Raw genomic sequence first — 25,674 nt, forward strand, 5'->3', positions numbered from 1 at the left:
GAAGGAAGAGACTGTCTCCGTGCACATGTGATGTGAGCACTGGCACAGGAGAGCTCTTGCTGGAAGTCATCCGCAGAGACTATTGCTATGGACACGAATGGGCAGGCTCTGTGTTTGCTGCAGTGACAGAGCCACTGGTTGGGAACACAGGCAACTCTTCTGGAGTTCTGGTAACGATCCCAAAGTAGAGGCCAAATGTGACACGTATACTTGTCATATCATATGGCTAGTTCACCAGAACACGCTAGATTTTCTCTCAAAGCATGTGGGTCTGAGCCTATTGTAATTCTGCCAACAAAATGGACAGTTCAATGAGGAGATGACAGAATTTGCAAATGAGGAGCTGAAAAGGATAGAAAGTGGCCCCTGGTATTGGCTAATAAAAGTAAACTGAAGAATTTGGGTCACTATCCATGTGATTCACACAATAAATTCATTTTGTCTCATTTGAAATATTTTAAGAAAAAGGATGCTTTTATTCTAAATTATCTGGATAATTGCTTCAAAGCTCTTGCATTTAAAAGAAGTATTTGCATCTTTTCTTCTTAGGTCTTAACTAAATTAGTGTCCTGAAAGTTCACATAAATGACATTCTATATTAAAACAAAACAAATGAAACAAAACCCAACACTTTCAGGTGCCACGATAGGTCAGGAGTTTTAGAATTCTATAGAAGTCCTTGACTGAACTTTTTAAAAAGTATAATTCATCATGCAATTAATGATATAAATAGGACTCCAAGGACAATATTTAGCCATATTCTTCTGGGTTAAATAAACATTCTAAATGTATCTGCGATGAGAAGACTTTACTCAGGGAAGAGTGTCATTTTGGTACATCAGAATTGCCTTGGAAAAGTTCAACCAACTCAAGATTTGCTTCTAAAAAATAAACTATTGGCTCCTTAATCCTTTCTAAATAGTCAACAAAGTCAGATTTATTTTACCCAGATCTCCAAATTGTCATAAAACTTCCAATTCCATTCTAGGATAATTCAAGGGGCCAAGTAATATTTCTTTTCTTTCCCTCTTTCTAGTAAGTCCCCGAAATACTGGAGATGTACAGGTACATGATAAGGGCTTTTAAAAAATGACCTAACATTACACATGATAAAGAATTTTTTATGTAATCCAGTTTGGAAAAACCCTGGTTTTGAGTTAAAGGTGCACATTCTATTTCTGTGAAGTTAGCAGGACACACAAGACACCGACATAATCTGCACTTTAGACGGATCTTTCTAGAGGCACTGATGTGTGGCAAGCTTAGCTTTTCTGGGAAGGTTTGGATGATTTGGTTGTCACATGGACACGAAGTTTAGAGTTTTCAGCAAAATCGCTTGAACAATTTAAAAACTTCTCCATTCTAAGCATACACTAGATAATAACTTCAATATTCCACACACACAATTTAAGTAACGAGTCTTATGAAAAGAGGGAGGAGGGGGAAAATGCACTTTTCCTTGTCAGTCACCTGATGAACTACTGTCTAACCCTGCCATTAAATGCCCCCTGTCCTGCTCCACCACCTAGATTCTTTGCTCTTTCCTTGAAAAGAATGGGGGAGGAAAGAAATGAAAGCGTTTGGATGTGGCATTGTGCTGTTTTCTGGCTGCCCTGGCAGGGGAAGGACTACAGCTGATGATGGGCTGAGCTGGGCAAGCCACTCAGCTGCCCTGAACCTGGGTTTTCTAATTTGTTAAACAGGGAACACCTCGGTCCACCTACTACAATGAGGTGTCCTGAGGCCAGATGAAGCTCAAGGTGGTTTGAGTTCCTTGGCAGAAAAGTTCACGGGACAGGGGACTACCTTGTGGGCAGAGGGGTATTTGCATATGTGAGAGCTGGCCAGTAGGTTTATCAATGTTCCTAAAGTCAGGGCTGAGGATGACATGGGAGGTTGGGATGATGGCAGAATAGGGGTGGGAGCCACAGGTAGAGGGGAGAATAGGACGCACCCTGGGGCTTGATGGAAGGCCAATGTGTCCTTGAGACACAGAGAACCAGAGCTGGAGCTGGGCCGGCCCAAGTTCTAACGAGTCCCGCAGACCAGTTCTGAGGGGACAGAACAGGCTGGAAAGCCGTGGAGAACACAAGATGGGGGGCCCAAGAAGGAGAGGTGCGGGAGCTGTTCAGGTGTGTCTGGGAAACAGGGACAACTATGCCCAAGGGCGTCCCGGGCAGAGTGCAGGAGTCTATTTCACGCCCCCTTCCACGTCTCCACCCTTCTCGACACTGCTTGCTTCCTCGCGAATCACGTGGACAAACCCAACAATCCCTCGTTTCTGATCCCACTCATCTCCCTCCCTCCTGAGAGGGCAAGAATGTTGTTCGATGAGAAGATAAGGAAGGTCATAAGGAGATCCAGAAAGGGCAATTTCCAGAAGACTGCTGAAGCCGGGCTACCCTGGGCTCCCAACTGTGCCCAGGCCGAGATGGGACTGGCCGAGACGCCTGGGTCTCCAACCACAGCTTTGCTCAGAGAGCAGAGGGGTCTCTGCTGGGTGGCACCCTCATGCTGGCACTCCAATCACTGTCGGGAGAGGACTGTTTTAAAAATGAAATGTACGATCCTATGGGCAGCATGTGGAATGGACTCCTCTTTCTTGAGGGACCAACACAATATTGGTGTAGTTGTGTCCTCTGAATGCTTCCCCTCTGTTGCTCTTTCTTCAGAGATTGACTATTCCAAAAAATCATGGGCAAGAAAATAATCTCCACTAAGAGCTCTGCTTAAAAATGTCACCATGCGACTCCAGATGTCATGAGTCCCTCCAGCCAGTGGAATTCATAGTGGTAAAGCCATCATGAAAAGCAGTTTCTCAGAAGGATGGGAAACAAACCCCACCCCCCCAAAAAAAGAAACACAGTTTTTCTCAAGTATTCTCCAGTATCACAGCAAATTTAACAACCTAAATAAAGGGAGTTTATGGGCATTATTTGGCACATAGTAGGCACTCAATAAATACTGGCTGAATATTACTTAACTGTTGGAAATAATTCAGTTAACTTTGTATTTATATATTGAAATGTTCTTTAAGTAGCTCTTCAAATATATTTAGATAGCTCAGACACAAAATTCTAAAACATAATTTTGATTAAAAATGCACATATAAATGCGTAGCATTAACATGTTGAATTGAGTTTCCAGTGGAGGGTTCAGAAACGCTTGGAAACTTCATCTACAGATAGTCGTAACTAAAAGTCATCATTCCTCTGGTTATTACAGATCAGGGATACTTTATTTGGATCCATGGACTCCTGGAATTATATGCAACATCAAGAGAGTTGATTTTTATGTCCATTTTTCTGGAGAAAGGAGCCATAGCTTTCATCAAATTATCAAAGGGCTTTGTGAGCTTAAAAAAAAAAAAAAAGGTTAAGAATCACTCTGTTGATGAATGAGATTCCAACAGGTGCTTGGATTGCTTAATTCACGTCTCCTTCAGACTCTCAGGCCCAGCAGGAACATGAGAATTCCCCAAGCTTAAATTACTCTAATACTCCGTTACAACTCTTTGGAGTCATGTTATTAAAAAAGCCAATTTTTATGAAGGAACTGTATAAAAATACAGTTGGGAGATCTGAAATGTACACGTATATGGTGTGCAAGTGTGTACTTTTTCTTAATTGCTTCCTCTCACGTAGCTCGTTCTCCAGTTAGCTTCACTTTCCCGGTACCTGGGATCTATTCCAGGTGGCCACAGCAATGGATTCTCACAGCAGGGAAAAACAACCACGTGAAAGATTTCAGACGAAAGAGAAATCACAAATGGTAAATTCTGGGGCTTACTGCAAAAAGTACAGGCTGCCTTTCCTGACTGAGAAATCCTCCAAGTCCCTGGGTGCCCCTTCTAGTAGAAAGACCCAAATCCTTACGAGACCTTCAGCGAAGCAAAGACCATTATTCACTAACCTGGAAAGATTGCTAGGGACACCTGCAGCACCGTCTCAAGGAGGAAAGCGTGCCCTCGCCAACAAGTAGGGTCCTCTCGGGCACTGGACTCCAGCAGAGAATCACCTGGAAGATGAGCAATGACTGGAAGCCATGTCTGCATCTCCCTTTGAGAGCCTGCAAGAAAACCTTTGTGCCCTGAAGTTGCTTGTGAATACCTGACTCACCAGGGGAAGAGGCTCTAACCCTTAGCAGATCCATTATTTGGCCTCACATTTGGAGGTGTTGTGAGCCCCTAAGATGTGTACCAAATGGCATGTGTGTTTTTCTGGGAAGAGGCTCTGTGACTTTAAACAGATTCTGGAGTGGCTTTGTGACGTCCTAAAACATCAGGGACCACTATGACACAGGTATCCGCAGTCACTCTGTAAGGGAGACACTGCTTTTCCGAAAGCCTACTTTGTTTTCTCAGTCAATTCCTTCCCTTAAGATGTTGCAGAAAAAACTACTCAGAAGGCCTAATAAAATAGGGAAATTGTCACAAGCAAAACTTGTCCTGCAACCTGATTTAAAAAAAAAATTCCATGTAAAAATAAATACTTCTCAACCAAAGTTAATTGTAGCAAATATGTGCATTAAAAAAAAATCCCACATACACAAACAGGGTATTTTAGTTGCCCTGTTTTTGAAATAATTGTATGAAGGAAAAGCAAACCTTCCGATTTCAACCACAAATTGCAGAAAACACAAAGAGTCCAAGGAGGACTGTCCTCATCTCTGAAGCAGTGCTGCTCTTTTCAATGAGGAAATACCAGGCATCAAATATTTAGATTTTAGAGTATTTTAATGTCCATTTCTTCAGTGAATGCATTTTGAAATTATTAGAATTAACAATTTAAAAAGAGCAGATCAAAGGAAATACGGAAAATGCAAACAGTTGGTTAATTTCAGATTCTAGGCATAGTATGATTTTTGAAACCACCAATCAAAAAACGCTTAACCTTGAGAATCTAGAAATTCAAATGCAGACGTATCTTTGGAAACTACAAATGATTACAGCCCAAGTAACGAGAAGCACGCGGCCCTTTGGCTCTCCGTGTCATGTGCAAATGTGCAGGTGTAGTCCCCACGAGGGAAGTCAGTGTTGATGGAGTCATGCGCAGGTGTGGCACAATCTGTGGGACCCTCAAGCTACTTAAGGGTTTCTTCATAACTGATGCTCTACATTTGTTTGCATTGGATAAAATTATGTGTGCTTATTTACCGTATATATGTATCATTCGATCTGAGCTGGGGCTGGGAAGAAAACAGCAACTGCAACTCGAAGCAACTATTTACACACATTCAGTTCTGAAGTATTGCTTCCTGCCCTAAGTTCCTAAGAGGTATTGCCACCCTGAAGAACTATCCATCCTGTCGATAGCACTTGAGCCCACTGCTTAGGAACCTGTGTGTCTCTAGCAACTATTTGTTCAGTGCCAACAGATTGAGACGCACGACTTTTCTGCCGGAGAAATTCTGTGGTTCTGCACTGAGGTATGCGCTTCGGAGCAGGGAAGTGGAAGGACCTGACGGGCTTCATGGCCCAGAGAGAACATCTGTACTGGTTATTTAAGAAGGCTCAGGGTGTTTTTTAAAGACAAATTTAAACTCTGGGTGAGCTGCCCTTTGTCAGAGGCTCCTACTCGCACAATGCTGAACCAGACTTCAGTTTTGCAGCTCCTTGGGTTCCCAGGGTGAGGAATCACAGACACCTTTGTGGTAGGGGATGGAAAAGAGTTTGACGGGGAAGAGTGTGTGCAGAGATGAACTTTGTAGAGTGCATTTTGAGCACGACAGCAAAGACATCAGCAACCACCCAGCCCCTCAAAGCTAAGCAGCCTGGAGGTGGTAGGCAAAGGAGAGGACATTCAAATACACACCTTAATACTGATGGCAGAAAAATCCTAATGAGCCCACAATCCCTACATACAAAAACAAGGAAAGCATCAGGTAGTGTTTCGTTTTTTTTTTAAGAAAAAAAATCTGTGGTGTTTTATAAGAATACATTCTTTAGAAGCAAGAGGTATTATCACAGCCATCCTTTCTTCGGTATTGGAAGACCAACGAACTGACAGTAAAACCTGGAGGAAAATCTAAAAGTTACTGAGAATGCTCTCAATCCCCGGACGTCGGGACCTGGCTCCGGCTGCACTGCAGGGCGGCTGTCCCAGGCACATCCCCTGGAGGGGGGTGGATCAGAATCACTATTTCATTACGCTGGAAATGGCAGGTCTGTACGTCTTTCGGGAGGGAGGAGTGATGCTGGGACTTGATGCAGATGTGAGAATTAGTGAGATTTACCAGTGACAAGCAGACACACAGGGCATGCCAGGAAAGACCAACAGACCAGGAGCTCATCTCCGATGTCCCGTGAGCTGTGTACACCAGTGTCACCTAGAAGAATAATGATGACGGCACCCGGGCAACTCTGGCCTGAGTTCACTTTGACATAAACTTCAGACTTAACATGGCAAAGCATAATTGCAAACAGGATCAAAAACCAAAAGCTTAGAAACAATTTTCCTCTCAGGTTTTCCCTACCTCCTCCTGGCTGCACACCTCATTTGCACACAGATGACTCTGTCCCTAAGTACAGTGTAAGGACACCACCTCAAGAGGCTGGGATTAGCGCACACGACTAAATCCTGCCACGAATAGGCCCTGTGCAGTCCGAGAGTGGGAGAGAAGGGAGAAACTTCCCGAATCTGTGGAAGCCAGGACGTGCTGGCGCTGCCTGCCCAGCCAGGTTTCCGACCAGAGCTCCACAGGGAGCAGCCCCGGAGACGGCAGGGGCAGCTGGAGAGCTTTCCCCAGCCCTAGAACTGCAATGGATGTGGCTCCGGATCTCGCTTGTCCCCTCCCAGGGGCAGGTGGCCCCAGGTGGCCGAAACACTAAGGGATATCTTGTCATCATCCTGTGAACTGACCCCCCACAGGCTATTTCCCTCTACCCAAAAACCAAGGACCCCTTGCCAAACACACACTGCCTGATAAATAAATAAATAAATAAAGGCGACCCTCTGACATTTATTTGGAGTTTCTCCCTCAGACGTGTCAGCTTCCAAGACAAACACCCTCACCCCTGACTTGCAGACCCCTGGGCGGAGGGTCAGGATGAACGGCTTTGAGATACCTGAGGCCTGGGTGCACAGGCTTTGTGCCCGGTGAGCATCTGGAGTCTTGGCCTGCATGTGGCGGAAGCTCCGAAGCCCTTCGGTGTAGGGAGCTCAGTGCACCCACAGCCTGCGAAGGCCCAGGTGCCCGGGAAGGCGCAGGTACCCACGCTCCCCTCTCACATCCCCTCTCGGTGAATTACTGGCACTTTATATCAGATTCAGAAATGCAAGTATGTGCGTGTATGTGCGTACGTAGAAAGGTCAGGTAACTGGGAAACACTATTATGGACACAGAAAAAAAAATAAAAACATTGCATTAGCCACCCCCCTAAAAAAAAAGTGTCTCGTGAGAAAAAGTAATGAAAATGATATCTTAACCACAGCTTTTGTTTTAAATGTCAAATAACACCCAAAGCCATGATTTCCACTGTGGCCTCTGTCCCTAGACTCTAGGCCAAGGCCAAGGCCAAGCCCTGAAGGCACTTGTTCTCCTCCACATGCTGAGCGGATACCCCAAGGGGGAGAGTGCAGGAAAGGGAGCAAAGGGAAAGAAATGGATGAAAATGAACCCTGAATAACTGTGATCCACACAGAAGTTAGGGCTGAAATGACCACATAACACCACGTCCAGGGACGGAGACTGTGGCGCTTAGAAAGCACGACAGCCAAATACAAATATTGTGTTTCGATGAACAGAGCACCTCGGGCAGCTTGCAGGTGCTGCCTCACACACTCTTTGAAACGTTGAGCTTGGTGAGTTCATTGGCTTCTTCTATTCCCATTTCTTCACAGTCGTTTTTCTCTATGGCTTGGCCAAACCGAAACTTTTCTTCGGCTTTGATGGGCTCCTTCCAGGGTCTCTTGGAGGACAGGTGAGTGTCCTTGGCCTGCGTGCTGTTATCAGAGCCCAGAGACGTCTTGTCCGGATACTGGACAGAAGGCACCAGGTTGGCAATCTCGTCCGTGGGAGACCGTCCAATGCTGCCATCCACCTGGACGCGGATGTCTGGGGAGATGGACAGCTGGTGCTGTGGCACGACCCCGTTGTCTGTGCACTTTGGGTAAAGGTAGGTCTTCATCTGGCCCTTCCCCTTGACATTCACTGTCCCCCTGTAGTCAAAGTCGTAGCCCATCTTACTCAAGACACGGTAGCTCTCCTCACTCACCTGGATGCGGCACTCAACGCCAGTGGTGTCCATCCTGCTGGCGATGTTGACGGTGTCCCCCCAGATGTCGTACAGCAGCTTGGTGGTGCCAATGACCCCAGCCGTGAGGGGCCCATGGTTAAAGCCGACTCTGAGCTTAAAGTTGAACCATAGCATGTTATTGTTGAAGTCGTCGACCACACGCATCATCTCCTTGGCGAACTCGAATAGGATCTGCAGGTGCTCCTGTGGGTGGCTGCCATCCTGGGCCTGGGCGGTGTTCAGCCCCGATGCCGCCATGTACGTGGCCCCAATGGTCTTGATCTTTTCGACGCTGCTGTAGTCTGGCTTGCTCAGGAGCTCGTCGAAGTCCCCGATGAGCTCGTTGAGCACCCGGTAGCACTCCTTGCCTCCTTCGTAGTTTTCCTCGTAGAACTCACCAAAGTTGACAATGCTGGCAAAGATCACGCCTCCGCTGTCATGGTTCTTGGAATAGGTCTGGGACACCTTCAGCTGCTCGGCCACGTGGTAGGGGATGATATTCCGCAGCAGCCAGTCGGCCTGGTCCCTCATGCTCTGGATCTTGGTGCGGTGAAGATCCGCTTCCACATCCCCGTGGTAGTGCAGGCGGTAGCTGACTTCGAATTCTCGGTTCAGGAACCAGACCAACAAGAGCAGGAGGAAGAAGACAAGAATCACCTCCTGGCCGATCAGGCTGGCTGGCCTCCTGAGGTCATGTGGCAACGAGCTATTGCATGGATTCCTCTCGGAGCTGGATAGTAAAGACATGAGAAAGGACATACCTTCTGAGTGCATCTTTGAAGGGAAAGGTTACAACTCAATACTTGCAAGCTCTGAAACAGCCCAGCTAACAGCATGCAAAGTTTTGCTGAGTTTAAACCTTCAGCAACCTGAAGCCATAAAGCAGCCTACCTCTGGTTTTGGCTGGCTGAAGATACGGAGAGATAATGACTGATTTTCGTAAGTGATTTCTTTAATGAGTGCTTTGTAATTGCTTTTTTTTTTTTTCCAGAAGGCTTTAGCTTCTTTTTTTTTTTTTTTTTTTTTTGAGACAGAGTCTCACTTTGTTGCCCAGGCTAGAGTGAGTGCCGTGGCATCAGCCTAGCTCACAGCAACCTCAGACTCCTGGGCTTAAGCGATCCTACTGCCTCAGCCTCCCGAGTAGCTGGGACTACAGGCATGAGCCACCATGCCCGGCTAATTTTTTTTTGTATATATATTTTTAGTTGGCCAGATAATTTCTTTCTATTTTTGGTAGAGACGGGGTCTCACTCTTGCTCAGGCTGGTCTCGAACTCCTGACCTCGAGCGATCCACCCGCCTCGGCCTCCCAGAGCTAGGATTACAGGCGTGAGCCACCGCGCCCGGCCGGCTTTAGCTTCTTTTTAAGATTTTTTCCTGTGTTCTCATTTTAAGAAATCCAACATTATAGAAAAGTTACAAGACTAGCAAAACAAACACTCATACAGCCTTACCTGTACTCAACAACTGTTAATATTTTGCCACTTTGCTTTTTCTCTCTCAGCACACACACACACACACACACACACGCCACACACACACATGCACACACGTTTTGCTGAATGTTTTGAAAGTAAGTTGGTGACATGACACTTCAGTTCTAAATATTTTAGTACATATGTCCTTCTAAGGACATTTCTCTATATAACAACAATATCAGTATTATACCTGAGAAATTGAACATTCTCTGATATATTTGCTTATTAGATTTCTAATCCAACAGACTTGTCATTTTACAAAGAACTTTTATAAGTGCATTATTCTCTACCTATATAAAAGTTTGACAAAAGGCCATATCCCCCCACTCTGGGTTAGTTCTGTTTTACCTGTGTCATCAAAGACAACTTTAACATTTTTAAAAAAGAATGTAAGTGTATACTTTTAAGAGTAATATACACACACTGTAAGAAACTCAAACGGTATAAACAACAGAAAACAAGTGTCTTTCCTCTGAGGCATCCACTGTTGCAATTCTCTGTAGTTGCAGAGCGTTCCTGTACAGGGATGTCCTGTAATTTAACCAGATTACTCTCAGCGGACTGGGAGGCTGTGTCCATTTTTTCCTACCACAAACCATGCTGCAATGAATATTCCTCTATCCCATCTTTGTGCATGTGGAATAGCTGAGTCATTTGAAATACTGCACAATTCATTAGAAATTTCCAAATTGCCCTTCTAAGAGGCTGAACAAATTTTTATTCCCTCTGATAACTGAACCAGCTTTCAGGGGGGCTGTTCTCTGGCTTGATGGTACTGATGGGAGACAGCTGTGGTCAGAGACTGCAGATGACTGTGGTGAGCAACACAATCTCTCTTAATGTTTCTTTCTTAAATATAAATTTTTTCCGTTTAAAAATACTACCTACTCATCATAGAAATTTGGGGGGAAAGTAGAAACAAAAAAAAATAATTCATCCACCGTCCCACCATCCAGATGCAATCACCATTAACATTTGTTGAATTTCCTTCTAGTCTTTTTTTATTTTAATTTTTACAACACTGTGATTGTTCTGTTTATATAAATTTTGCACCCTGATACATTTCTCAAGTGCACAGAGTAGGCTACTAGATTTTATGTAATAATGGGCCTGGTTACTACACAAATATAAATTATATATAAAATTGATGGATCCTCAGTTTCTATAACTCCATGACATAAAAAGTTCAATTTTTTTTTTTTTTTTTTGAGACAAGTCTTGCTCTGTTGTCCAGGCTGGAGTGTAGTGGCATGACCATAGTTCACTGTAACCTCAAATTCCTGGGCTCAGGCAATCTTCCTATCTCACCCTCCCAAATAGCTGGGACTACAGGCATGTGCCACCATGCCTGGCTAATATTTCTTAGAGATTGAGTCTTGCTATGTTGCCCAGGCTCATCTCAAATGCTTGGCATCAAGTGATCCTCCTGCTTTGGCCTTCCAAAGTGCTGGGATTACAGGCATGAACCACCATGCCCAGCCTCAATTCTTTAATCAAAGTGTTTAATAAGTTTTACTGTTAATTATGACTTAAGGATATTAAAAAATAACAAACTTGACCAATGTAGCCATCACAGCCCTCTGTGAAGCACAGTCACAAAAGCCCTGGCTTTGAAGTAGAACACCTGGGCTTTAACTGGCTGGACCACGGTAGAGTCCTGGAACTGTGGGCAAGTCATGCCATCCTTCTGGGCCTCAACTTCCTCACATGTAAACTGTGAAGATGGACTAGAGTATGGCTACATTCCTTCTGGCTAAGACGCTGTGCAGAAAAGGTGCCTGAGCCTTCCACCCTTAGACACACCTGCCTGCACGGGTGGCCCTCGGCTGGTGTCAGGAGGCTTGGATTTGGGGAGGGTACCCACCATTCCTTGATAAGAGTGGCTCATGGTGCCTATGCTGTTTGTTCAATGAGTTTTATGCTGAAGACGTGCTTTCCTTCTGGAAGTCTAGAATTTTGGCACATGCTGAGCAGAGGCTGCCTACCTAACCAGCCCCTAATAAAACCCTGGACACGGAGTCTCTAATGAGCTTCCCTGGTAGATAATACTTCACATAGGCTGTCACAGCTTATTGCTGGAGGAATTAAGCACATCCTGTGGACTCTACTGGTCCAAACTTCATCTCACATAACTTTTCCCTTTGCTGATTTTACTTTCTGTCCTTTCGCACTAATACATCATAGCCATAAGTATGACAATGTGCTCAGTCCTTTAAGTCCATCTGGGGATGGTCTTGGGGACCCCAACATAGGTTCTATGACTCAACACTTATGAGCCAGGAACCAAAAACGTTCTCTAGGGTAAGGCACCCCATGCATCACTTATTTATTTTGCTAATTGTCATTGAAATAAATGCCAATACATATCATGAATCTCTAAGCAAAATAACTCTATGTTAGATGACCAAAACATATTTATGTCCAGCCCCTTAAGCCCTCTGGTTGGCTTTTAAAGAGAGTGGGGAGAGAATCTAAAATAGGAGGAAGACTTTTCTTTTTGTGAGCACATCTTGTTGGGTTGGAAGTTGCTTTTGGTTTCTCAAAGCGGTGAAACAGAGGAACAGCCCCCTTGGGAAGTAGATGTCACCAAGGTTTAACATCATCAGAATGGTACGATGAGGTATTTTAAATCTCTGTAGTAGGACTGGGTGACTGTATCTGGGTTTCTCAATTGGTTATTGCTCTTGTAGCTTTTCCTACTGTGCTGTGGCCGGGGCCAGCAGTGGGGCCCTACTCTGGAGACGGGCACAGGCCAGTCCCCTCTGGCAGAGGGAACAGCAAAATGTGGGCTAGTGTGAGAAGAAATGGGAAACAGATTACAGCCTTGGCTTTTTACCTTTGTTTAAAGGGGAAAAAGTCCTAATACATAGTATTTACGGTTAGTAGCCAAGGGGGCTGCCTCGCAACAGAGGATGTCTGTAACAAGCAGGTGAGAGAATTACTTCTGATCTATAGCCTGTATTTCTTATTCTAATACAGAAGGAACAGAGGTGATGCTCCTATTCTCAAATTCAAATAGCAAAAGTCAGTTTCAAAAAGAGAAATTTTATGTGACAAAATGCAAGAGTCAATTTATGACCACAGTTGGATGTTAAATCATAAGTAGAAGTTAGAGTAAAATATAGCATAATCGATTATCATGGAGAAGAGGGATTTAAGAATAGAAAGCGCCGAATCCTAGCCACTAGACCACCAGGGAAAGGTGGATTTAAGAATAGAGAAAACAAAGATCATTCTCAGTCCTAACCAGCTAAACACAGCATTTGTTTACACTTTGGTGTATTTCAGTGCCATTTACAATCTACACCTAGGATGCGGTGAGAGAGAGGGTGTCACCAAGAGGGGCCTGAGGGGGCTTCTAGGGTGCTGGTAATGTTCTATTTCTTGATCTGGGTGGTAGTTAAATGAGTGTGTTCACTGGTGAAAAATTCACTGAGCTAAACTCTTATGATCTAGGTATTTTTCTGTGCATATGTTATATGGCAATAAAATGTTAACTTAAAAAAAGATGCTAGGTGTTTTTCTTTTAAATACTATAGGAGCATTCATCACTAATTATTATATCATAAATGTTACATCTCTTATAATTTTCATATATGTAATTACTTAGTTGTAGGTATTTTAATACATATACAATTTCACATAATAAATGAAAAATGAAAATCATGTTTTCTATTATTTGCTACATTTTAATAAGTTATAGTATTTGAGTACATTTATCATAACAATTTATTATTGACAACTGAAGCTAATGGATTTTCAATATTATCAATCATTGTGATTGATATTTTTTGGCATGAAGCCTTTGCCATATACTGAATTATTTCCTCAGCAAATAAGCAAAAAATGGAATTCTTAGGTTGAAGGCTATGAACATTTTTATGACTGCTTTTTATAGATTGTCACATTACTTTCCAAAACTACTGCAACGTTCTGAGAAGTAATGAGGCATGGCAGGAAGAACATGGCCTGGGAGTGAGGGAGGCCAGGGTCTAAACTCTGCCAAGGACTAGCTGTGTGACCACAAGCAGGTTCCTTAACTTCTTTGAGGCTTGGTTTCATCATCTGGAAAATGGGGACAATGTCACCTAATATGCCAGGTTATTGTGAGGATTAAATAAACTTATATTTTAAATGTCTGGTAGCTAACAAAAAATTAACCACAGTTAGTGAATGTACTACACCCTTGCCTACACTGGGCATACATGTTATAACTTTTTGAAACTCCAATTTAAAAGCCCAAAGTGAATGATTGTTTGTCGATTAAAAAATACCATTCCAATTAAGAGACTAGTCAGAGGAAAAAAGACCAAAGGAGTGTGCACTTATCTGAATGTGCAGTGATACTGTGCACACTTCCATATTTGTCTTCTACCCACATTTCCTCTTTTGTCAATTTTTTGGTTTCTGTCTTTTATGCAGGTCTTAATTTGCTCTTTTATATAATAGTCCCACAAATATTTTTCTGTTTGCCTTGATTTCCACTTCCTTTCTCTCTAATTTATTAGTCAGTCTTTTCTTTGTGGTTCTATTTTTATTTGTAAAACTGGAAAGTTCTGTCTTAGAAGCTTGAAAACTAGTTAATTTTAATTTTTTCTAGATGTTATAGTTTAATTTTTATTTTTGACTCTTCAAGGTTTTTAGAATTTGTGTTGATGTTTACAGTAAAGCAAGGGTCCAACATTTATTATTTGAAAGTTATGGTCAGTTATGTAAAAATATTTTAGGAAATAACTATTTTTCTTTGATTTGTGAGATTTCTTTTGTAACATCCTAAAGTATTACATGAAATCACACCAACTCCAATATATGTCTAAATAATCATCTTATTTTCCCTATTAGATCTTATAACTATGATCTGATATTTCAACAAGTAGATATCTTCCACTTCCTCTTTGAAGAATGCATATATTGTTCGTTTTATTTAAGATACGACTGCCTTCAGGAAGCTTAGAAATAAGCAGGAGTAGCACAGTCACCCATGTATTTGGATATAGGTACATTAGAAGTTTACCTGAAATTCTGTACTGCATCAAGGGGTGAAGTTACTATGGAACTGAAATTAAAACACAGAAAAACATCATTATAAAAAGCAAAGATGGCACTCTAAAAAGCAACCTGAGAAGAGCTTAAACAAACAACTTTCCTTTTTTAGACACCATGGCACCATTGTCATAATCCATGCACGCACACCTCTCCCTCCACATCTTTGTTCCTCAATGCTGGGGACAGTCCTTGGAAGGGCCCCCTGCCCCTTTGTGGAAGCTGAGGTTATGCCTCTGTTTACCAGTCACACACTCCCTGCCTGGCTGGGCGCAGCTAGGCTGATGGGGCAGAGGTTCCATGTACGTAAGAGGACCTTCTGCAGGTGAAGGAGTCCTGGGCAAGGGGAGCTCCCACCACCAGCCCTGCCCTGAGAGCTGCTACCCGAACTCTGGGCGAAAGGGCAACAGAGGGTCCCCTCAACCCCTCTGGCTCTCTAGATCCGGGTGGAAAATCCCCATGGCCGTGACCAAATGACACTCTGAATGGCCAATGGTGTATCTGTGATGGAGCCAAAAGGTTAAAGGCAGATTGCTGCATTTCATCCTGTTGGTAAAGAGCTTCATAATGACCATAATTCCAGATGGCCACACCTTCACAACAATGAAAGTATGCGTTATTTTGCTTAAAGTAATTTAAGTATTCTTTATAGTTTCCTTTCAAATACTGAACGATGGTTCTACTTTAAATTCCCTTTTTGATCTTAATGTGCAGGGAATTTGAATATCTTTCATATTGTTATTATCTTATTAAGTAAATTGAGGAAGGACACTTACTCTGTCCGTGACTGACCACTGCTTTAATACTCACAAGGATACCTATGACTATTACATTTCATACTGCCGAGAGGGCAACAAGTTGGATCATTTTGTGCTTCTGAATTCACTAAAGTAACAGTAATGCTACTCCTAAGGGGCATCTTGGAAATGTCAAGGGTCCCTCTGATTGTCATAATAATTTTGGGAGCTGGAATGTTAGCTGTCCTGCAAAGCACAATAAAAAAATGTCCCATGGAACTTTAAACTATCCTGCTTGCCTAAACCCTCTGTAATTGTAAATAGGTGGTTCCTCAATACATGCTAACAGTGAAACATTTATAAGCAGTTCCAGAAAAAGCCCAATATTTAGGAGAAGTTTGTTACACAACTGGAAGCTTAATGGATTTAAGATATCATGAAATATTTGAATAAATTTTTCACTCTGTACATCCTGCTTTCCAAGGTATTAATGTATTTCCAACTACATATTTAGTTGAAAAATCTTAAAAGCCCCGAAACCAGTTGGAAATGAACAACAATTTAAGACTCATTTAACAAACTAGGAATCAAACATTATTCAGTTAGTATTAATAGAACATGTGAAAGATAGGGATCTCACTGGATCTCACGAACAGAGGATATTTCAAACATAGCACCTATCACTGCTGTCCTGTATATTTTTACTTTTTAATATTTGTAGCACAATGATGGGAACTGATCATGTCCCCTGTCGGGAGGTCTACCGCCCCAACTCCTGGTTCTTTGTCCGCACCATCCTCTCTATTCCTCGGCACCCATCAGTGCTATGGTTTCGAAGGCCATTCTGAGTACCAGCAACTGAGCTACTCTTCGGTATGTGGAGGAATTTCAAGGTAAGTGATATATGTGCAGTGACTGGTCATTATTCCTATGACTTGTGTCATAATATGGGGAATTGTTTTGACACAAGACTTGTAAATAAGGCCCAGGTCCCTTGCAAGATCATCCCGTCTTCACTTCCTCTCCTTCCATAATCTGGAGCTGTCCTGGTACCTGAGCCCTACTTCAATAGGTCAGAACCAGCGGCTTCCTCATTTTCACCTCTACTCTTTCATCCCCTTGACTGTCTTCCATGAAACGCTTCAGGTTTCACTTTCTTAGATTCCAACTCATGTGACTGCTGCATTACCTCTTCCCAGGGTGTCTATATTCAAATATATGGTATGTTGTTATAAACGGTTTTCTTTTTCTTTCTTTTGCATATAACTCTTAGGGCATCTTATTAACTTTTTGACAGGATGTGTGCTGAAAGCTATTTTGGGCCATGATGGTAAACAACCGCTAGTGGGGAGGGTGTCAGTGTCAATGTGCAAACTCAGCCAGGCCTGAGCCAGGCACGCTGTCCCAGCGTCCAGGGTGTCTGGCATGCAGTGTGGGTTGCGTACCTGTCTGGGCACAGAGAGACATAGAGCAGAAGCAGTGGCCCAGCCCCGACGACAGTGGCAAGGGAGGACCTCATCCAGGAGCTGAGCTGGCAGAAGTTACAGTAGTGCACCACGGCGATCAGCGTGGCCGAGCCAGTGAACACGGGGAACTGTAAGAGGTGCAGAGTTAGTGACGGCCACCCCGCTTCCCACCACACGCCACCTGGGCCCTACCTGAGACTTTAGAAGCATTTGTCACTCACCTGTATTTCTGCTTAATATAAAATTACCGCTGCTACAAACAAATGGCTTCTCTATCTGCAATAATTCTTTCTTTTGGCCAGCCAGCAGTCTCAGGGACAGATCAAACCCCTTTGGGTTCATTGTCCAGAGCGCTAGGTTACAAGTGCATGCTGGTACTGAAACTCTTCTCCAGGTGTGTGGAAATGGCACATTGTTCTGGTGGAAAGGAAGGCTGCCCCATTTGAGAACTACCACCTTCAAAAAGCTTTTCCTTTGGGCACCTACCCACTACCCACTGAAATACAATCTGGTGTTAAAGTACCAAATGCAGTCCACCTGCCCTGGTAGCTCATGTTATACTCACTTGCACCAAAAATATAAGCTTTCACAACAGCACTGGTTCACTCTTAATGGAGTTTAACTCGAAAGGTCCTTTCCTGATCAACAGCAGCTGATCCAGGTGCAAGTCGATTATTTCTGCCAATTCTTTTTTGAGAAAGTCTTGCTTTGTCACCGCAGGTAAAGTGCAGTGGCGTCACCATAGCTCCCTGCAACCTCAAACTTCCGGGCTCAAGTGATCCTCCTGCTTTAGCCTCCTAAGTAGCTGGAGCTGCAGGCACAGGCCACCATGCCCGGCTGATTTTTTTTTTCTTTCTATTTTTAGTAGAGAGACGGTCTCACTCTTGCTCAGGCTGATCTTAAACTCCTGATCTCAAATGATCCTCCTGCCTCGGCCTCCCAGATTGCTAGGATTTCTGCCAATTCTGCAGACTGGCACATTATCATTTATTGTCTAGAAATGTGGGACAGATGTGTGTTTGTAAAGCACAAAGGAAAAGAATTGATTTGAAACTTGGTGAGGACCAGTGACACTGAAGAGGACTTGTGCCCACTGGGGAGTCTTTGCAGCCTGGCCAACAACAGGGCATGAGCACCTGGACAGGTCTGTGCCAAATCATCTTCTAAAAAGGCAGGCCCAAGGTAGTACCAGAGTTGTACCTCTTTAAGGGCCTATTTTTAAACTGCTATTCCAAGTAACAGCTTATTTAAAAAGAGAGAGAGATTTGAAAAATCCAGAAGAATGTGGAAACAAAATTGCTACGTCTTTACTTACGTGTATGTTTGTCTCAAACTCGGAGGTGACATGCGAGTAGACGGCAAGTGCTGGCAGCGACACCAGGATGGCCCCAATGCAGTGGCGTGGAAGCCAGCCAGCGATCCACTCCAGCAGGCGCTTCGTGCAAGCCATGACGTCCTCCAGGAAAAACACCATCCTGTGGGGGAGGGTCTGGGGTAAGTCTCTGCCAGGGAAGGTGGGGAAAGCCCTCCCGAACTTTCCCCCATGCTGCTGTCGCTGCCCTGGGGCGGAGAAGGGAGCAGGCAGAGCCCCTGCTTCCCTCACTTTTGGTAGAAGACAAGGAAACTGGGCTGACTCAGCTGCAGAGCATTGACAGCTTTGGTTGCGTGTGGCCACGGCAAAGAAATACCGACTCTCTGGCCACTTCCCACACGGGTGCAGGCACAGTCTGACCCTTTTAGGACTCCGGGCAGCTCTGGCTTCCTGATATTTAAAGGATAACGAAGGCCTTGGACTATTTCCAAGAATAACCACAAATATGCTCAAAGGCAGAATACAGAGGCCCTATGAGGAGGGACAGAGGGAACTGAGTCCCCAGCCAGGAACTAGGGAGACTGGGGGCCCTTCACAATGGTCCCTGAGCCTGCAGAGGTCTGAGGATGACACCAACTGCCCTCATGCTTGGCTGGGGCTGCAGTGGAGGAACAAAACCCAGAGCTGAGACGCGGGAAGCTTTCTGGACGAGGCGGGTGAGACCCCGGGCCAGGCTGAGAGCACCGCACAGCTGGTTTCCCTGGGGATCCCATGTATTCCACAGCGCAGATTCCTACTGATCTAGGATCCCAGTCACGGCCTTCAGAGGGACCAGAGAAAATCTTTCAGGGTCCTGACTTCTCCTAGTCCTTGATTCCTAGTAAACTGAACTAAATCCCACCAAATGCTCATACGGGAGCACACTGGCCCCCTCATTTGTGGGACGCCTGCAGAGCAAGTTGGTGTCCTGGGCCCAGCACAGCATACCCCCAGCCCTCACGGTCTCTGAACCCGGGCTAGCCTGGATCCTTCAGAACTGGTCTGCAGGAACAGCGAACAGCGGTTGAAGAAAAAGGTGTGGAGATGCTTCTTGCCTCAGAGCCATTAGAGGCTGCAGGCTCCCATATTAGAGGCGAACTCAGGGGTGAGCTACAGAGGGTGGACATGGAGAGAGTGACTGCAAATGGGGATGGATGGGTTTCCTTTTGGGGAGATAGGAATATCCTAAAATTATATTGTGGTGATATTTGTACAACTCTGTAAATTTACTAAAAATCACAGAGTTGTACACTTGAATTAGTCTACTATATGTAAATTAAATCACAATAAAGCTGATTTTTAAAAAGGGAAAAACCCAAATAGACCAGGGGCAGGGGCTTGAGGATGTCTTGGTTTGGGTTCCCTGGAAGCGGACCCTGGGAAGGACTTGCCTTGTGAGCAGTTCCTTGGGGAGGGTCCTGGGAGCTGGTTCATGGGGGATGGGGGTGCTGAGGTAGGGGGAGGGGAATCCTGCAGGGCTGTGGGAGGGGGAAGGTCGCCTGCTGTGGGCATGGGGCATGACCCTGGGGGGAATTTGGGGAGACGGTGAAGATTACACCTTAGGATGTTGTGACAGCCCGAGAAAGGTCTCGCGAGCCACAGGGGCCCTTGGGCAGGAGGTGTGGGAGGGAGAAAGCAGGTATTCCAGCCCAGAGCAGGAGAAACTAGCGTTTGCAAGCCTCAGGACCAGATCCAAAGCCATTTTTGTCTGTGTTAGGATGCTGGGTAAGAGTAGCAGAAATTCAAGGTCAGGGTGCGTCCCCTCATTTCTATTTTACCCCCAGCTCCTGGGGGCAATGGCCAGTGGGACTCTGCTAGGCTGACAGACATCCTGTTGAGAGTGACAGGGCCGGATGAGGTGGTCGTGGCATCCAGGAGGCGGGTAACACGGGGCAATCTGCCCGCACGTGAACGGGGCACCCTGAGTGTCTGCACTGGGTAAGGGTTCCAGGTTGGTCCTGAGGGCCCAGCTGCCCCAAGAGGCACCTGTGGTCTACTCGGATCCTCTTTTTAAAAACAGGTTGTCTTTTTCTTATTGGGCTGTATGGGTTTTTTATACAATATTCTAGATAGTAGACCCTTGTCAAATCTCATCTGCAAATATTTCCTCCCACTCTGTGGATTCTCTTTGCTTTCTTCTTCTTCCCTTTTTTTTCTGAAAAGGCCTCACTGTTGCCCTGGCTGGAGTGCAGAGGCGTCATCACAGCTCACTGCAACCTCAAACTCCTGTCCTCCCAAAGTGCTGGAATTACACGCGTGAGCCACCATGCCCGGCCTCTCTTTACTTTCTTGATGGTGTTCTTTGCAGCACAAAGTTTTAAAGTTTGATGAAGTCAAACTTACTTATTTTTCCTCTTGTTGCTTGTGTTTTTGGTGTCATACCTAAGAGACCACCACCTAATCTGAGCTCGTGAAGATTCACACTTGTGGTTTCCTCTTAGGTTTGTGGTTTGGCTTACACACGTGGAAGCAGCGCCCACTGACCCACACACTGGCTGCCTGTCACTTGCACCCTGCACACCTCTTGTCCTCTCCTTCCTCCCTTTCTCACTTCCTATCTCCCCACATTCTCCTTTTAAATCTCTGACCCTGGAGATTCAGGGGCCAGCAGCAGCAGTTGGGGCTGTGGGGCCCACAGGTCCCCTCCTGTGCCTGGACCAGCATCTGGGAGGGAGGGCAGTGTGACGCAGGGCTGCGGTGGGGAGGAAATGAGGGCCTGTCTCCAGAAACAAGCTGGGAGGGACAGCTGTCTTCTGACCAGTGTGTGCACTGCGGTCGGACTATTCGGCCATAATCTGTGGCGCCAGAAGAGGGAGCTACAGGCTAAGAGCTAGAGAGCGCCCCACACCCCGCGCTGGCGCTTTACCTGACGGACACCACGAGGGACAGCACCTCCAGCAGCAGGGCTGCCCCGAAGACCGCTAGGGCGGCAGGCGGGGGAGGCGTGGTGGCTGCCCCGTACTTCAGGAAGCAGGTGATGGAGAGAATGAGAAACACTGTTGTCGACAAGAACACATCCAGAAGGGAGCTGAAGGTGGCACTGGCAAAAGTCTTCACGGGGGAATTCTTTATCACCTGTATGGGGCAGGAGGGGAACCGAATGACTGGAAGCAGCAGCGGGTGGCCACGGAGCATAATTCAGACAGAAAAACGCCAGTGTCTGCTGAGTGCTTGCCTACTCCCGACCTCCTGGGTGACAGTGTTTTAGGTGGGCCACTCCTTGCTACAACCGCACTTGACAATGAGGAAACAGGCACAGATAAGTTAAGAAACTTGCCCAGGGTAACACAGCAACTGATTATAAACCAGTAGTTCTCATAGACACACTGTATATTTAGCCTGAAAGACGAGTGACTGACTGGCAATGTTAACGACTCTGCATCTGCAAAGAGATCTCATGGATGCAAAGTGCTGGAAGCTTCCACCAAATGGCTGGGTCCCAGGTTCAGAGTGGTGTGTCGAGTATGATACAGAGGTGTGCACATGCTGTTAGGGAATGAGGAGGGAGGCAATGATGCGAACTTGTCCAAGAGAAGACTGGGTCCAGGCCCCACGTGGGTCCTGTAGGGCACAATCTCCATCAATGCTTACAACAGCCCACAGGGAAGGAAACACTATGATCTTAGTGTAGAGACGGGGAGGCCAAGGTGGGGTGGCTGCCCCAAGGTCATACAAGGAGCCAGGCCAGGACTCAGCCCCGAAAGCTGACGCCCAGGTGGTCCGCTAACCTCTGTCCAGGGGCCTCTCAAGGTGAAGGCGTGGACCCAAAGGCAGGGGCTGTAGTTGGGAGAAAGAGATGCAAACCATTTAAGTTGCTTTCCATCTGGCCACCCACAAGAGACAATGGATGTCAGCTCGGCCTCCCAGCTGGGCTCAGGCTGGATGCAGAGGGCAGAAAGGCCCTGTGACCCGTCTTTGGTCTGGTGCATGTTCCTTCCAGGACAAACTGGCTCTCGGAGCCTCAGCTGCACCCCGTATCCCAGGAACTGGGTGGGAGGGGAGAAGGGTGAGCCTGGGCAGTGGGGTAAGGCCACCAGTCAGCCCCACATCAGGCCTGGATCCTGCCAGGGCAACCTGGGGACAGGGTTTGGTTCCAGATTCTCTCCAAGAAACTTGGAAGCTCTGGAGGTGTCCCTGTGTCCCAGAGGGTCAGTTTGGCCCTAACCTCTGGAATCCCCTCAGAAGGGCTAAGAATTTTGGAGGCGATGCTGCCCACACTGACCCACCTCAGCAGAGGCACATGTATGTCCCCTCTCTTTCTGGGGCTCCATCTAGTGCTCCAGGGAACAGCAGGGCTCACTGCAGCTTGCTGGCATTGGCGTCAGGCAGGGGGAGCCCACAGCCTGCTGCACTGTTCCAGCAGCTGAACAGCGTGGGGGAAGCTTTGCTTCTACCTGAACCCCGAGGTTTCCTGACTTCCCCAACTTTTGACACTTCAGGTATTCTGAAAACTATTGCACAGATACTTCTGTTGCAATAGCTGATGTCAGAGGGTTTGATACATATGACCTAAGAGGACCCCCAACAGCACTGGGATCCCAGGTGGGAGGCTCATCTAGCATCCATGGACCAAGACACAGACGCCACTGAGAATCACTGAGTGTTGGAGCCAGGGCAGGGTGAGGAAGTGCCCTTAGAGACGGTTTCCACCCGGGCTGCTGCCCTTTCCGGGAGCCCACAGTTCCTGCCTTCCAGGTCCAACAGGCTCAGTCCAGTTCCCACCCTGCTTGGAGAGCTGCTGCCTCCTCTGTGGGACAGCCCCCTCCCTGGACTCTGGCCAAGGCCCCTCCTGCACCTCCTTCCTCCTCCTCTGCTGTCTGTCCTGCTTGCCCTACAGCCCCAGGGTTGGTGCCTCCCAGAGACACCTGCCTTGGCCCCCTTCTCTCCTCTCTCCACGTTCTACCTGGGGCCACCTCAGGGAACCATGTTCCCTCAACAACCCTCTCCTCCCACGGGCTTCACCCACTCCACTCCCCTTACCACCTACATCCAGTCAGCTCTGGGCACGGGTCTTATCCCGTCCTTGTGCACAGGCTTTGCACTGGGGCTGTCTGGGCTCAAGACTCCACCACGACTGGCTGTGACATCTGTGCATGTCACCTAACCTACCTGTGCTTCAGCCTCCTTATCTGAAACTAGGGATAAAATTGGCACCTGTACCTGGCGGGAGGTGGTGATGCTCACCTAAGAAACACCCATGGGGAGTGTTTGGCACAGCGAGAGCCCAAACATGGGAGCTGGCTGAGAAGTCCCCAACGACCCCAAGTCTCTCCTTTCCTCTCCACCCTGACCCTGCACTGGACAGCCTTGGACCCGTCCTGGTGTTTGGTAACAGTGTCCCACCTGTTGCGTGGCCTCCTGTCTTGCCCACTCTCCACCACTTTCCTCAACTCAGCCTTGAGATCTCTAAACAGTATGATGGTGCCACCTCCTGTTCCAGACCCTTCAACAACTCCCGCTGGCCTTCGGTATAATGTCCACAGCGTGGCAGCCACAATCCGGCGCCTGCCCACCTCTTGCCTCTCCCATTCTACCCTCCACAAAGCAGCACCTGCAACCTCCTGGATGCATCAGACTCTTTTGTATCTCTGAAGTTTGTAGATGCTGGACCCTCTATCCGGAATGTTCCCTCCCCCATTTGGTTAATTCCTAGTCCTCCCACTAAAGCAGGCTTAGGAGATATCACTCTCTGAGCCCTCAATCTGGTGTCAGGGCTTCGCTGTGTGCTCGAAGGGCATTACCAGACCTCTGGCTCTGGACTATCACTGCTGTCCGATTACTGCTCGCCATCAGGCTGTGCCTCTCATCTCTGCATCCCAGCACCGGGAGCAGCGCCTGCTAAACCTGCCTGAAGGAACGACGGTCAAGGTGCCTTCTGCTTGGCAGGCTCACCAGTACAGTGCCAGAAGTAGCCAGGATGCCTGGCTTGGAAGGCAGACACCTAGTGTCCAGCCTCACTAGGGGACTCTGGGCCACCTACTCAGCCTTTCTTAGCCTTGGCTTTCTCTTTGGTAAAATAGGGATAATCACAAGCTTCCATAAAAAGGGCTGCTGTGAGGATTAAGTGGAATAATGTTTTGCCGTACAGGGCACCAACCAACCAATTCACAAGTCCACTGCAGGAGCTGTGCCTGGGATACTAATGGATATTTACTGTCCCTTGGAGGCTAACAGAACCTGCCACCTCTAGCCTGAGGCAGGAACTGGCTTTATCTGTTTCACCACGATCTCTCTAGAGCCTAGGCCAGTGCCTGTACACAACAGACATTTAATAAAGATCTGCTAAATGAACAAATGGAATTTGAACATGAAATTCTTTTGGTCCTGGGGTTGGGAAGGTCTTCATTTTTGACCTGGGAACATGCAAAAATGTCAGGTTTGGGCCCAGAGGAAAGAAGGCACGAATCTGGCTGCTTAGAATTCAAACCAGGCTCCAGGTTCTTGTATTTATTCCTTTCAACAAACCTCTACTGAGCACATATAGGTGTGGGGCTCATGCTAGATGCTGGGTGGAGGGGACGAAAGATGAAGTCCTGCCCTGTGGAATGAGAGTCTAGGGAGGGAGGCATATGGTTCAAGAATCACACCAGTACAGATTTCAAAATGAGGTGCACAAAGAAAAGAAAGTACACAGGGGAAGTAAAATCCAGTCTGGGGTCAGGGAGAGTTTCTTGGAAGAAATGATGTTTGGGCTGAGAGTTCAAGGACAACAAAGGTTAAGGTGATACAGTGGGAGAAGGTTGTGGAACCAGAGTTTTACGGAGAAAAGTAAAAGCCTCCTGTGTTACTGGGCCCATTTCAGGGGGGAAGAAACCAGATAACAGGTGAAGTCTCACTCAAGAACCCAGGATAGGTATGGCAGGGGGTCCCTTCCAGGACAGGTAGCTGGGCCTTCCAGGGCTGGGGACAGCCACAGGGGCCAAGAGACGCAGCTGCAGCAGAAAGGGTCTGGTTATTTTGAGGCTGGGCTTTAAGACAAAGGACACAGAAAGGCTTTTTTCTCTCCTGCAAAGATAAATTCACATACAGTTGCAATTTAGGGTTTGCAGATTGTGGAAATCAGTATTAGGCTTCATTTTCCCATCACTTGCTAAACCACCCAGTGAGAACTACTAATTTCTTTAGTAACATTACAAAGAAAAAACGCACCTCCTCTTGATAGCTAGTCCTGTAGGATCGCTCCAGCTCCTGATCCAGGAAGTTCAGGCTGAATTGATTAATGGGCGGCTTAAAAAAATAATCTTTCATCAGGCTAGAAGACACAATAAATGCAATCGATCAACATCCAAGCACAATCATTGTAATTATTTTATCAGATCATGATTAACTACCAAATGCCACTCTTCAGGCACATTACAACAGCT

The 25,674-nt window shown here is 46.3% G+C and overlaps 1 protein-coding gene across 2 annotated transcripts in view; it reads right to left on the reverse strand.

Moving 5' to 3' along the window:
- Window positions 1-4,716: 4,716 nt before the first annotated feature.
- ADCY9 (adenylate cyclase 9) overlaps window positions 4,717-25,674 on the reverse strand; it is a 109,771-nt gene continuing 88,813 nt past the window's right edge. For both annotated transcript variants that reach the window (XM_045542451.1, XM_045542450.1), the window contains exons 6-11: window positions 25,460-25,562; window positions 21,177-21,385; window positions 18,275-18,434; window positions 16,939-17,087; window positions 14,728-14,769; window positions 4,717-8,966 (exon numbers count right to left, since the gene is read on the reverse strand). In XM_045542451.1, the coding sequence (XP_045398407.1) occupies window positions 7,775-8,966; window positions 14,728-14,769; window positions 16,939-17,087; window positions 18,275-18,434; window positions 21,177-21,385; window positions 25,460-25,562 (1,855 nt within the window). In that variant the 3' untranslated portion in view covers window positions 4,717-7,774. The remainder of the gene's footprint in view (window positions 8,967-14,727; window positions 14,770-16,938; window positions 17,088-18,274; window positions 18,435-21,176; window positions 21,386-25,459; window positions 25,563-25,674) is intronic.

The sequence above is a fragment of the Lemur catta genome, chromosome 2, assembly GCF_020740605.2.
Source record: "Lemur catta isolate mLemCat1 chromosome 2, mLemCat1.pri, whole genome shotgun sequence".
NCBI classification, from domain to species: domain Eukaryota; kingdom Metazoa; phylum Chordata; class Mammalia; order Primates; family Lemuridae; genus Lemur; species Lemur catta.